General features: G+C 47.1%; 1 protein-coding gene across 6 annotated transcripts in view; it reads left to right on the forward strand.

Moving 5' to 3' along the window:
* Positions 1-14,596, forward strand: part of LOC103815382 (tumor protein 63) — a 67,153-nt gene that overhangs the window by 39,712 nt on the left and 12,845 nt on the right. For 4 of the 6 annotated variants that reach the window (XM_050978189.1, XM_018912945.2, XM_018912947.3 and 1 more), the window contains exons 3-8: positions 6,052-6,238; positions 7,905-8,020; positions 8,316-8,425; positions 8,671-8,807; positions 9,829-9,911; positions 10,840-10,976. In XM_050978189.1, the coding sequence (XP_050834146.1) occupies positions 6,052-6,238; positions 7,905-8,020; positions 8,316-8,425; positions 8,671-8,807; positions 9,829-9,911; positions 10,840-10,976 (770 nt within the window). The remainder of the gene's footprint in view (positions 1-6,051; positions 6,239-7,904; positions 8,021-8,315; positions 8,426-8,670; positions 8,808-9,828; positions 9,912-10,839; positions 10,977-14,596) is intronic. The other 2 variants (XM_009089140.3, XM_018912948.3) reach the window with 1 other exon arrangement.

The raw sequence follows: 14,596 nt of genomic DNA on the forward strand, positions 1-14,596 counted from the left end.
GCTGAATATTGTCATATGAGGGAATTATCTTTATTATCCTAAAGATGTGAAAATCTAGCAGATGCTCTCGATTCGGTATTTTTGGGAATTTCAGGGGTGTTCTACACTATATCCAGGTGTGCATATCCCTTTTTCATCCTTCCTTCCGAGTCGGGGTGTGTTGGCAGGCGGTGGGGCCGGGGAGTGCTGCTCACAGGAGCTCCTGCGGGCAGGGGAGCGCGGAGCTGTCAGTGTGCCAAGGCGAGAGGCGGCTGTGCCTCTGCCGGAGGGGCAGAGCTGCTGTTCCCCCTCGCTGCCCTGCGGTGGCTCAGCGCGGGGAGCGGCCCGCGGTGCCCGCGGCCGGGGAGCGGCTCCGCGGCGGGGCCGGCCCCTGAATCCCTGTCCGCGGGCTACATTTCTGCGCTCTCCTCCCTGCCACCGCTCCCCTTGCCCGTTTGCCTAAGCAGGTCAGCACACACACACACACGCGCGCGCCCATGTATTTATTTTTTCACTAAGGTTTGCGAGGCGCAGCCGCTGCCGGCGCTGGGAGCGCCGCCCGCCCCGGGCGCCCCGCGCTGCCCGTGCCCGCTGCCCTGCGCTGTGCGCGGCGCTCCGGGCCCCGCACACCCGTGCTCGCTCCCCCCTGGGCGCGGGGGGATGCGGGGCCCACCTGCCTGATGTCAACATCCCGGCGGGTGAGGCCAGCAGGAATGTGCCGCTCCCCGCCCGGCGCAGGTAATTAATCCCCGCGACTGACAGGTGGCAACAGGCGGCCTTTGGCTGCGGCTCCTGGGGAAAAGCGCTCAGAGGAAGGATTTTAATAACTCATCAGCGCCGTTCGTGAGCGCCTGGCGAGGCGGTGGGGACGGGGAGGGGGCAGAAGAGCCCCAGGGGAAAATGAAGTTTAAGTCATTGCAAAGGCGAACGCCCTTGGGTGATTCACTGCCCTTCCTCAAGAGGGAAAAGAGTGTGACATGGTTTTTCCTCTGCCCCGGGGTGGAGAAATTTGGTAAATGCCTGCAAAGCACTGGTGGGGCTGCATCAGCATCCACTCCTGCTCCCGTGCTCCGGGGCACAGCACGATGGCTTCCCTTGCAGATGGGGGATGCTTGCAGGTGTGCCTATCTCCCTGGTGCCCGGGGCTGGGAGTTGTTGCCACACCTGGTGGATCTGTATCACTGGACCTGTTGGCCGTGCCCATCCATGGTTTGAATGCCAGTTATGCCCACTAGCAGCAAGCTGTCCACTTTTCTCTGGAGCCTGGTGGGACAGAGGACTTCAGACTGAAGCTGCAACAAGTCAGCTCACAGGCCATGTGGTTAAGGTTATGCTGAAGGTTAAATCTGGCAGGAGATATCCATGTGTGCAGCACTCCTAGTACAGCTCCTCTTCACTGAGTGTCCTCTGGGTACAAGTTGGTTCCTAAGAGTGTGTGTGCATATGCACATGTGTGTTTGATGTGCCCCCCACATGCTCCCAGCAGTTTTTTGTGAATGAAAAGTTAAGTCATGGTCAAGCATAGCAAAAATGTTTAAAGTGGTTGTGTGAATTTCACTTTTTGTTCTTAGTTGGTAGCTTCCTCTCTTCCCACTGCCTTTTGTTCTCCTAAATAATTAAAACATGTTCGAATTATTTTGTTTCTTTGTGACTCTCGTTGTCTTCACCTGTGAATATTTTGTTGCAGGTAGCTATTCTATTCCTACTCCAACCTGTTCTTTTTTTTCCCCTTCTTAGGGAGTTAATTTGGTAGGGGAGAAAGCATAGCTGATTGACAGCTTTGAAAACATCAAGTTAAATGAATCTAGTTAACTGAGTTGAACTAAAACATGACTGCTTGAAAGAAGCTTGCAAAAGATTTGAAAGACCTGTTGATGTGAGCAGGAGGGGCTCAGGGAGCTGTAATGCCTTAAGCCAACCTCTGGGATCATCCTCAGGCTGACATCCGTCAGCATTTGTAGAGCTGACTGAACCCCACTCCTTTTAAAGATTTAGGAGCCATAATCCCTCTGCTGGATCAGATGGTAAACCAGATATTAGAGGTAGATTTTGAAAGTAGTGTTTGGGGGATTTCACTGCATCAGAGTGTTGCAGAGGAACTGAGTACTCAGTAAAAAGCCATTGTGGCTTGTATTACATTGAGCACTTCCTTTCAGGAAACTACAGTCCTTTCTAGCAAAAATTCTCCATTTGAGAGTCAAGAAGTGTTTTGTTTTTGCCTTTCAACTCTTTGTTGACACACCTTCAGTAGAAGGGGCTTACTAAGAAATCAGACAGGTGTTGCCTGATGGTAGATGGCGTGTGTATTGTGATACTGAATTACCAGCCAGGGTGCCAAGAGTGGGTAATACTCTAGTATGTCTGCACAGGCAGGTGGGGAGAGCAGAGCTGCAGGCACTGGAATGTTTGAATCTTTCATTTTAAAATGTATTATTAAGCAAAAAGCTAAATTCCTGACAGGCAGCAGTCAAACTCCAAGGAAAAGTCCAAGCCAAAGCTCTTTCCTCTCCTTCTTGAGTAGATAACACATTTTCAGGCTCAGCTCTTTTGTTTTAAATGGCTTTCAGGTCTGTTCACTGGTGGAAGTGGTGTTGCACTCCTCAGGCTCCTCACAGCTTTGTTCCTACTGCTAGATAATGGTTGTTGTCATCTTGTTAACTGATAGACTTGTTTGTTTGGTCAAACTCATTTATATTGGTACTCCTAATTAATATTTTTTTCCTTCTCGAGCGTGTTGATTAATAGTTATGCTTTGGATTTCTGGGAATTGCTCACGATCTTACCCCTCATACAGCAAGTGTCAGTACATAGCAAAATGGTGAGCAGGGGGACTGTCACCTCCTGTAGGGTGGGGTGGTATGGGACCACTGAGGAGCAGCACTGTGCTAAGAGGGTGATCCTCACTTTCAGGCACTATCTGAGTGCACAGACAGCTTCTGCCTCGGGTTTTCTTTCTGAAGTGCCTTCGCTTTGAAATCTATATACAATATCCTCTCTTCCTCTGTGGATATAGCGATTATCACTGATCCAGGACGAAGTCACTATGATCTAGTTGTTGGCATCTATTTATGCCAGTAAATGGCTGTGCATCAGGTTACTCCTGGTTGCAGCAAAGTTGGTGGGGTGGGAAACTCAAGCCTGTCTCTGTCTGACAGCAGGTACCCCGTGGACAGATTTACACTGGTGTTAAATGACTGTCCCTTCAGTGATTACAGCTCACAGGCGGCTGTGCCTGGGGTAGATGTGAAATCATGGCTCTGTGCCATGTCCCCAGGCCCTGTGCAGTGCCTGTGAGGCTTGAACTCCTCTTGCAGTCAGGCGACAAAAAGGCAGCTCAGCCCCCGTTGCCTCTTTTGACTCTGCTGGGCACTACCACTAAATCTTCCCATGTCCTGACTGTGCTCTGAGGCAGAGGTGGGCTCCTGGTTACCCTCCTCTCCTGATATGCCCAGTTCAAGTTGTTGGCCGGAACCTGCAGCTCTTGAGCCTGCCTGGTGTTTCTTTGTTGGACAGGCTTGTTCATCATAACTCATTAGCTCTTGGCTGTTTGCTTTCTGTGAATTTAGGGTGTAGGTCCAATGCCTTCCTTGCTTCTTGTAGCCAAAGGGGTCCAACAGTTGGGGTGCCAAAAGGTGGATGAAGAGCAGATCCCTTTCTCTTCTCACAGAGGGGCTGTGCTGTTTGATCATGAGCCTCAGTATTCGTGCTGGTTTTGGGTACATCTCAGTCCTTCTGAAAGCAGTGATTTTTGGTTCTCTTCTTTCTTGCAACCCCAGCTTTGTCTTTGAAGATACTATATGGAAAATTACATTCAGCACCAGGTGTCCTGATCAGTGACTGAGGGTGTGTATCTCTTTCCATTTGTTCAATTCTCTGGATGCCTGCAGGCACTGGACACGTTGCCTTCTGGCATATGCCATGCCCTCTGTGCACCCCTGCTCTTCAATATTTATGCTTGCATTTCAGCCCATCACCTTTGGGTGCCCAATTCTTTATGCTTCAGTGATGTTAAGGCATCCAAGTGATTAGTTGGCTATTTGAGATTATTTGAGGCTTTCTGTCCTTGAAACCTTCACAGTGCTATGAGCAAACTGATGTGTTAAAGGAAACAGTGCTTTACAGGTTTTCTTCCTTTTTAAGTGTAAGTGATTATTTTTCTACTTCTTGAGATGGAAAGACAACATGGTGAGCTCACTCTTACCTTCAGTAAGGAATTGCTTTTTAATTAAAAAACAATAAGGAATTTCAGGTTTAAAAGATGTATGATACAAATCACCATCTAGATGTGTTTCGCAACGCTTTTTTTTTTTCTGTAATTGTTTGGCATGTTCCCTGTTTCCGCAGGCTGGGTAAATCCTTTGTGGGCTTAATCTCTAGCCTGCAGGCACATAAAATGCATTGCACAATTTGGCCTTTGCATTTTAAAGAAATCTTTTTTTGTATCTTAAATACCTGTAGCATCTTTTCTGCCACATGGCACGATGGTGTTGAGTGAGGAGGGAAGGGACTGGCTTGGCTTATGTTTAATCCCTCTCTCCTACCCAGTGTCTCTTGCAAGTTTGGTTTTTCCGATGTTAGCAGTGTGTACACTGTGAAATGCAAATAATCCCTGACTATCACTAGCTAATCCTTTTCCTGCTGCATCATCTGCCACCCACCCTTGCACACGCTGACTCTCCCTGTCCCAGTGGGGTCCATGGCCACAGGGTGCTCCTGACCAGTATGAACCTGTCACTGCAGTGTTTGAACAGCTGGAAACGGGGCTCTATTGGCCCAGGGCTGCTACAGACCTTTTCCTGGGAGGAAACAACCACCTTAGGGCTTTCACTTTTCTTTGTCTGCAAGAACTGAGGACATGGAGGTGGGGAAATGCCAGCAATTCCTATGGGTTAGGTTGTTACAGGGAGAGCTCTGCACTCATAAATATCTGAATACCAGGAGAAAACGGAATGCCTCTGGAGCAGGGTTCTGAAAAACCTGCCATGTTTTGGAACAGCCTTATACAGGAGGGGAGACTGGACAGTCTCCTTCATAGGAGATACCCAGGAAAATGGGCTTAGGTTTTACAGTACTGAACCACTTGGGACTTTCCTTGCTCCATGCTGAGCAGATGCCTTTATTTCGTTGAGGGATTTCAGAAAAAAAACACCTACTTCAGCCTTGATGTTTTGCTGAGCTAAGGTTTCCAGATGTTTCCACACTCCACGAAAATGCTGCATGAGTTCACTGTTGTTTTGGGGAACATCTTAAGAGAAATCTAATATGCTCCAAATTAGCCCAGTGAATAAGAGCATCTTGTTCTGTTCCAAGTGCTCATTGCATGGTCACAGCCTCCCTTTTGGAGCCAGCTGCTGGTTATGCTCTAGGTTATGGTCACCGTGGGCTGGTCTTTGGGCTGTTGAACTCTTCTGGCCTTTGAAAAACAAAATAATGGATTTTATTTACCTAATTTTTGGATGTAATGATTTGAGTTCAGAAGTGAGGGGATTACTACAGATATGTTCAGTAGGTATAGGAGATGATTTTGAAAGATGGCTGAAATGTCAGATTTGGTATAACTCTCAAATTGATCAGGGTCTTGTTTTCAAGTACTGTTCAGTTCCAAGGTTGATGTGTTTATTTAATCCCTCTGCAAGAGTTGGAGGGCTTCTTAGAAAACAGGATGAAACACTTTTATGTCTGTGGTTTTGAGTGCTTCCAGGATTACAGGATGCTGTGAAAAGAATAGCATCTGTTTTGTTAGGTGGGTGTTGGGTGTCCTTTGCAAGAGGGAGTGTGTGCCCAAGAGAAATAAAGGCTTTATTTGTTCGAGTAAATGAAGTGCTCTTTATCTGAAGATTTCTGCCTTTGGGGAAGCTAGGATGTAGATTTATGCTCTGCTGTTTTACAGCAGGTAAAGGTCTAGGGGTTTTGTCACTTCTCTGGAAGCATGGTTGTTGTACAAACAAATGCAGTGCCTGAGCACCAGTGGCTGGTGCTTTCAGTTACATGTACAATGTGATCTCCATGTTCCTGGTGTGCCTTTATCCCTAGCTGCATTTCTGACACTCTTTTGCTCTGTTTCCCATTCAGTATTCCACCGAACTGAAAAAGCTGTACTGCCAGATCGCCAAGACGTGTCCCATCCAGATCAAAGTGATGACCCCACCGCCTCAGGGAGCTGTCATCAGGGCTATGCCGGTCTACAAGAAAGCTGAACACGTCACTGAAGTGGTCAAACGCTGCCCAAACCACGAGCTGAGCCGGGAGTTCAACGAGGGTAAGGAGGGCAATGCTGTGCTGGCAGTCCCTCTGCAGAGCTGCTTGGCTGATGAGCGGCCCTTGAGGGATGTGACAGCAGCTTCAGAGCAAACCTTCTGGAAACAGACCTCCCTGTGACACCTTGTGCAGTTTTTATTTCCTGTGCTTGGCAGGAAGGATCATGCAATCAATGCTTTAGTTGTCTCTGTGCGCGCTCGTCCTTGGGAGGAAAGCACTGAAATAAATCTCGTGCCTGCCCAGGTCAGATGGATGTCTGTCACCATGGCAGGCACTGCCCCTCTGGCAGCCCTTCTCTGCTCTGATTTTGCTCCTGCAATGAGAAGCAGCTGTTCTTGTGCTGAGGAATGAGCTTCCATGTGGCTGGGACAGGGATCTAGTAACAGGATGCAATATCATCTCCAGTCCTTAATCCACACCTCAGAGACAGGGGTTGTTTATCTCTGGCAGGGTAATGCTAAGTGCCAGCATCAACTGTAGGCAATGTTCTTCTACATGTAACACTCCCAGTTCAGTATAAATGTTTTAATCTTTGCTTGCTTCTCATGTTGGTGAAGTAGCAGCTGTTTTTAAAATGCCTTTTGGTTTTCTGCAAGCTCACAAGCTGGTTTCCATTTTGCCTAGGTCATTTAAGTTCATGTAAGTTCAGATGAGCATCTGTTTTATTCTACATACATTATTTATCTCCTACTGTAAAAAAACCCGGTTGGTGTCAGTTAGCAGGATGTCTTAGGAGTCTGGATCCCATTGCTGGTTACAGTGCACCCAGCTAGACAAGCCACAGAAATAAGCAAGGACTTGGAAGTGTAAAATCAGAGTGGAGCGAGACATTTCTTCAAAACAGTTTTTTATATTAAAAAGTGTTTTTCTGACAGGACTGGATTTATTGAGGTTTCAATAATGAAGTTTTAAGAAGGGAAAAAACCACTATAAATTCTTATTCTGAAACAATTATTTCTGTAGAAATAGACTGTATTTTGAGTAGGAAATGAACTGTTAATACCCAAAACATATTCTTGAGATGAACCTATAGCAGGCTCCTCTCCTCAGAATTTAGTTGTATGTTGTAGAAACACTAAACAATTTGTAGGAAGGAAGCTTTTAATTATTGGGTAGTGGCCTAGGAACCAAGAAGATCATGTTCCTTTCTGCTGCTGCTGTAAGCAAGCATGATTTTTCAAGCTGACCATTAATTAAATGCATATTTCTTTTGCTTCTTGGTTTTTTTTTTTAAGGATCAAGACTGATGGAAGGGAGCAGAAGAGGGCTAGCAATTTATAGGAAAAAGAGTAGGAATTGAGACTTGAAGGAATTTGCTTTGTATATGCATTAGAGGGAGGAAAATAAAGGCTTTCAGCTGGTGTAAAAATCCAGTAGGAGTTATCTGCTGGAAGAACTGCTGTGAGCTGCCACTCAGTTCACATTTTGGATCACTTCTGGGATCTTGGGAAGCCCTTGTTCAAGTTTAGCCACAGATGTTCAGAGTGAGCTTGAGAAAAGCCTGCATCTGGCAGCAGGGATCTTGGGAAGGGATGCTTCAAGGGCTGAGAGGCACCTGTGTGTGCTCTGATGCACCTCTGGGGGTACATGCATCTCCCTTGATGGCAGATCTTGCCACTCTGTGCATGACCTCACTGAACAGTCTCTTGTTTTTTTCCTCTTTGCAGGGCAGATTGCACCTCCCAGCCACCTGATCAGAGTGGAAGGGAACAGCCATGCCCAGTATGTAGAAGACCCCATCACTGGGAGGCAGAGTGTGCTGGTCCCCTATGAGCCGCCCCAGGTATGTTGTGAGCTTGAGCTGCTGCCATCCTAGCATGCAAGGGTTGGGGTTGTAACCCTGGTCAAAGGAGTTGGGATCCTGGGTTTCCCTGTCCTCATCACAATGAATCCCTTCTTCCTTTCTGTCAGAAAGAAGCTGTGAAACACCCTCCTTAACCCTTTTAAGGAAGCTTTGTATTGGGGGCGTATCTCATGCTGGTCGACTTGCAGTCCAGCTTGGGAAATGCAAGAGGAGGGCTTGGAAAAAGCAGAGCTTTCCATCCACCATCTCTTCCTCTGCACCTTTGTCTCACCAGGTCGGTACTGAGTTCACCACAGTCTTGTACAACTTCATGTGCAACAGCAGCTGCGTTGGAGGGATGAACCGACGCCCAATCCTTATCATTGTGACCCTGGAAACCAGAGAGTGAGTTTGCATCATGAGTGTAACCCTTCTGGCTCCTCTTCCACTTAGGACAGCATTCCATATCCTTAGGAACAGCTTAATTCATGGGGCTATAGGATATTTTTTAGATCTTTGCAGTTGGGAGTTGCCCAGCACCTGGGAAATCTAGACTGGGAAATGGAAGGTGCAGAGTGTGGTGTGAAGCTGAGAGCTGCTGGCCTGTGTCTGAGGTGCCAGCTGATGTTTCTCCTCACCTCTGTTCCCAGTGGGCAGGTCTTGGGCCGCCGGTGTTTCGAAGCCCGTATCTGTGCTTGCCCAGGCCGAGACCGCAAGGCAGACGAGGACAGCATCCGCAAGCAGCAAGTGTCTGACAGCACAAAGAATGGTGATGGTACGAAGCGCCGTAAGTAGCTGCACAGCTGGGCAGATGGCAGAGGGGGCTGTCTCTGGGTGCTTGTGCCACAGGGACGGAGTGGTGCTGTGCATGGGCTTGCAGGCAGGAGGGCATTAGGCGTCTGTTCTCCCAGGGTGAATCGGCCTAAAAACTGAGCTGGCGTTCACAAAGCAGTGTTTGACAATCTGGGTGTGTGGGCTCCCTTGCAGCATTGCCGGTGTTAGATGAGCCCTGCCAGTGGTGAGTGGAGGGGGTGTTGATTTGCCACCTTCCAACTGTATGTCTGGAACTCTAACCTTTTGAACCTTTACTGCTTGCCTGGGGTCGTGCTGTTATTCTATGCTTTATCTAGCCAGTGTTCTGTGCTGCGGCAGGGCACAGAATGCTTCCAGCCACAGGGATCTAGACTGAGGCCACACACAAACCCTGCTGTGCAGTGCAGATCCCCTGGCAAGCAGCCTCTCTGTGCTCTGAAGGGAGCAAAGTCCTCACTGGACATGCAGGATGTGGAATTCCACCTTTGGTTCCCCCTGTACTCGGTGAAGGCAGCAGGCTGAACAGCAGGCACAGGTTATGACTGGAGGCAGACTAGAGAGGAGCTTTGTTTTCTCAGTGAGTTCTGCTCCCTGCCAATGGTCTCACCTTTATGGATCACTGATTCACCAACAGCTTGTGAGTCTTGTAATACCAAAACTTTCTGTAATTTTCCTGTAAAGAGCCAGTGCTTGTTCAAAGTGTAGCTTGCCAGGGTTTTGTCATATATCCAACACTCCTTGGCTGATGTGTTTCCCCAAGTGACATGGCCAGCCAGCATCTGCAATTGTGTCTGCTTTAAAGAGCCAGGAGCTGCAAGGACAGTTCTGGAATGGCTCAGGCAGAGATCCCTTCAGAGCACTACAGATCTGAGCTAGTCATGCACTTCATATCTCTTGTATCTCTTTTTGCCTTTTTCTTCTTTGTATGTTCCTCCCCTTCCTTTCTCCCCCTTTCTTTTTTTTTTAATGGGATGCCTTTGGGGTTTCTCTTCCAGCTTTTCGACAAGGAACTCATGGCATACAGATGACATCTATCAAAAAAAGACGTTCCCCAGATGATGAGCTTTTGTACTTGCCAGTGAGTTCTCTCTCTTTTTATTTACCCTGTGTTTAGCATCTTTAACGGTGACTTGAGGTTACCTAGACTTCAGAAAGAACTGAGAATGGGTTTGGGGTGTGAAGGAATAATTTTTATTTTCTTTAATTCCACGAACTTCTAATTTTAAATACATATTCAAAAAATATTTAAAATCCCACTAGGTGCTAAGAATGGCTTATGCAAGGCATATGAGACTATCCCAAGGGATCTCTCTGTCCTGGTGGAAGCACTGTCTTCAAAATATAGTTAGGTTTCCTCCTCTGTCATTTCTGGGTCTGTGGCACATGGCCTTTCTCTAGAAAACTGATAGGTGGATGCTTCTGTGGCTTTTTATGTGTATTGCAATTGTAATGCAGTGACAGAAGTGAAATATGCTGTATTAAGTGCAGACTTGGAAAGGGCAAGAAATATCTCTAATTGGCCATTTAGCTCCTTCCCATGAGCCATGTTTAGTTGCTTAAATCACAAGTCGTGGTGTGATTGGAGAAGAAGGGAAAGCCAAACCCAGCTCCCAAATTTATGTGCTGTCTTTTCTGAGAGCATATAGGATTCAGCACCAGATCTGCTTGCATCTGAGGCAAGTAAAGACATTTTCTGTCTAAATAGGTTGGATCAGAATGTTTCTTTTGGCTGGCATAGATTCACACTGAGCCATATGACAACCCCAAGATGTTCATCAGCCTGCAGTGTGAGATTATCACTCTTCAGCATTTTTTGTTGCACCTCTAGAACAAAGCTAGCATTTTTATTGTGTGAGCATGCTGTATAAACAGATTATTTGCATCCTGATTTGGTTGTTTACTTGACATTTTGAAGGCTTTCTAAGGTGACTGTCAATAAGGTCTGTAAATGCAGTCCTTTAAAGCTTTTCTTTCCCCCCAATCCTTGTCCTTTTCCTGTGACCCAGGTGAGGGGACGGGAGACATACGAAATGCTGCTGAAGATCAAAGAGTCCCTGGAGCTGATGCAGTTCCTTCCCCAGCACACGATTGAGACCTACAGGCAGCAGCAGCAGCAGCAGCACCAGCACTTGCTCCAGAAGCAGTGAGTACCAGTGTGCTTGCAGTGTCAGTGCAGTGGGGAGAGAGGAGAGAGACACAGAAGGCTTCTGCACTAGTGTTCACAGGGACATGGTGCTCAGTTGAGGGCTGAGCAATGGGACAAAGCAGTCCTGCTTCCCCCAGTGCACGTCCTGACTGCTGGCAAGGTCCCTCTCTAGTCTTTCATCCCACATATTTCAACTTCTGGCCTTGGAGGGTGAATGAGGATGGGCTCAATGCCTCATTTGGCTTCCAGCCAGAGCCCAAGGCAGAGCCATTGACAGCCTGTGGTCAGAAACCTGCTGCGTGTGCCCATCCCAGCTGGGAGTGGGTGCACTCCTGTCCCATTGCTCTGTGGGAATGGCAGCAAACATGAACCATCTCCAGGGCATCCATCTGACAACCTTGCTAAGGGTGACTAGAGCTGGGACTGTGAGCACGAGCTCAACTGAGTGCTTGTACCCCACTGCAGTGCATTGGAGGGCTGGTGTTTCAGTGGTACAATGACACTTCAGGTTGTTCAGCTGTAAAACAGGCAGCTGAAAGTCGAGAGCAAAGCTGAAACACAAAAGATTTCCTTTGCAGCTAGTGGACACTTAAGAAGAAGATTCTATACATGCTTCTGAAGTGTTGTCACAAACTGCACTTTGCCAGATGACTCTTCACATTGCTCATAAGAAATTTTCCATCCTTTCTGAACTCAGCTGGCAGGGATTGCTCTGGGTGCTGTGAGTGTGAGGAGGATGGGGAAAAGAAAGGCCAGATAGGTGTCTGGGTTCCCAAAGCTTTGCAGTCAGAGGCTTGGGCAGAGAATGACATCCCAGACTGCAGTAAGCAGTGTCATTGATGGGCATTGCTTCACCTGCTGTCTCAGGTGACAGCAAGTGGCCTCGGGCTGTAGGTGGCTGCCAGCGGCAGTGCTCGGGATCTCGTGTCAGGAGGCTGTGGGTATAACTCATTCCTCTGCAGAGGTTAGCGTGGGGCCAAGGCACCACATAAGTCCCACTTGAGCCTGTAGGGATTTATTTCAGTGCCTTGGCCTTGTCTCAGGACTTCTGCAATACCACAGCTTTCTGCCAGATCTCTGCATGTGTTCGCATTTCGGCCTGTGTGTTTTTAGTGTCAGCTGGAGTCTTGTGGAGGTGTGAGAAAAGGCTCCTGCCAAAACGTCTGGAGCATCCAGGGGCTCTGGACTCTTTTTTTGGGGCACTTAAAAATCTCATTATTGTTATTTACTTTTATCAGTCATCTGCACTGTTTGTGTATACTATAGCTTGTATTTACTAGCTCCTGGGCATTGTGGCATTTGTGTGCTCTACTGCTTGTCTTCAAAGCTTCACCTGAACCACAGCCATTTCATCTGAGAAATGGTTTTGTAAGCAGAAATGGACAGCAGCAGATGACAGCTTTCCCTTGGTGCTGACAGTTGGCTTTGCCATAATTACTTTTTTCATTCTTTCTGTATCAGTAGAATAGGTTCCTGGCAAATGAGGTTTGTATTTGTGTTACCTTTAAGACCAGCCTGAAGAAGTTCAGCCATTTAATTTAATGAAACTTCTTTTGGCATGTCTCCTGGCACTTTTCCAGTTATATACTCATTTTTCTCAGTTGCTGAGGGTGCTCATGCAGGGGAGAAAGATTAAGAGCTTTAAAGGGTGTCAGGAGCATGGAGAAAAATAACTTTTAGTATTTGTCCAGAGCTGCTGCAGAACTGCTGCCATCGAGCAGTGTGCTCTGTGCTGAAATGAATATTCAGGCAACAGTTTCTTGGGTGCGCTTTGGGTTTTGGTGCTTTTTCCTCAATAGTCCATGGTATGACAATATCTGAAGGAATGTGTTCAGGGCAAAGGGTTGTTTAGGCTGGAAAGACTCTAAGATGCAATTGCACCCTAAAGGAGGAGCTTCAGGTCTCAATGTCAGACTGGGGAGAGCAGCTGCTTTGTAGGGAATGGTTTGGAAAAGAGCAGCCTTGCATGAGAGCAGGTTGCTGGAAGATGTCTTGCCACTGCTTCCTTGTCAGAGTGGCCAAACTCAGGAGCACAGGAACTCCTTTTCAAGTCTGGCCTTTCACTTTGTATGCAGGGATGCACTTTCAAGTTTTGGTCCCAGAGCACCTTTAGTTTAATGCACATGTAAAAAGTGGGAGCTGGAAAGGTGTGTGTGCTGTGACCAAGGTGGAATGTGCTGGAAGCTGTGGGTCCTAGCAGGGCTTGGTGGGAATGGAATCTTTGAAAGTTGCCTTTGGTTCTTCCTTCTCAAGTGGAGCAGCATCCAAGTCCCACCTTGCAGGAGGAACTGCTGGATTTTTCAGTTTACTTTTTGGAGCAGTGGTTAACATAGAGAAGCTATCTAGGTGTGTGGAAGGAGTTTTCCCTGTCACTCCTGCAACATGGAAAGCTTCTTTTGAAGAGTAGTAAAGTAAGGTTGAGGTGATCGTGGTGAAAGATAGTTTTAAAAATCTGTCATTTTGGAAAGCAACTGTATAATGGCTCTCGTGCACATACAGACCAGCATTGCATTTGACAGGCCAGCAGATGCAGCTGTCTGACTGTTCTGGAATGGGAAGGACAAATCTGGTGTCAATCAGCATTCTTGTGTCCCCCTAGATTACCAAAATACTGCAATGCTCCACATTGTGCCAGACCACAGTATTTCTCTGTCTCATCTCCTCTCTCTGCTTGCTCCTTTGTGCATGGTTTTCTCCTATTTACTGTTATGCCAAATACCTTCATGATCATAGGTGGGAAGTTTTTGGATTTTTTCCTTTCAGTTTCTATTCTTTGTTTTTCACTGTCAAATCCTGGGGCCCTTACTTGAACTGCAGCACACACATTTATTTAGAAGAGTTCAGAGTCTGCTACCATTTGTGTAAAACATAGATTTGCCAGATGATTACTGCTGCAAGAAAGATCAGAGGTGGCTCATGCTTTGAGAAGGGGATGTTTCCTTATTGCCTTGCTGTGAAATGTGTTTACCATCAATATTCCCACAGAGCAACCTGCACAGTCTTTAAGGGTTTCATTAGAAAACACTTTTTCATGTAGTGGGTTTCACTCTGCTGAGCACTCTTTTCAAAACTATCTTTATTTCAGTTTCCTACAGCAGAGAATCACAGAATATTTCAAGTTGGAAGAGACCCGTAAAGTTCATAAGGAACACCCAGCCCAACTCCTCTGATTGAAGGATTTTCACAAAGTCTTCCAATGGCTACCAAGAAGGAGGCTCTTACATCCGAGTGGGATCTTGTACCCCAGCAAAGATTTCTTTCCTATCAGCAGGGCTGCAGCTAGGAGCCCACTGGTTGCCTTTCAGTCTAGTTAGCAGCACAACTCATTATCTAGATAAGAAGGAATCAACCTCATTAGTGAGCTGTGACAGAACTGAGCTATCCAATGCCTGGAGTGCTCCAGCTGAGCTGCAAGGATCCTCCTGGTGTTTGCTGTTGTGGGAGGGGGGCTGACTGCTGGGGAAGGCATTCTTTGTACCTTCACCACATTAATCTCACTTTTGGTGTGAAAGCTAACAATGGATTTTGCATGATTTGGTTTGGTTTTGTAGTGCTGTGCTTGCATGTGAACTCCAGGCACCTGGATAGTGTTCTCACTACAGAATGGCCAAGATGAG

The sequence above is a fragment of the Serinus canaria genome, chromosome 9 (genome assembly GCF_022539315.1).
Source record: "Serinus canaria isolate serCan28SL12 chromosome 9, serCan2020, whole genome shotgun sequence".
Taxonomy (NCBI): domain Eukaryota; kingdom Metazoa; phylum Chordata; class Aves; order Passeriformes; family Fringillidae; genus Serinus; species Serinus canaria.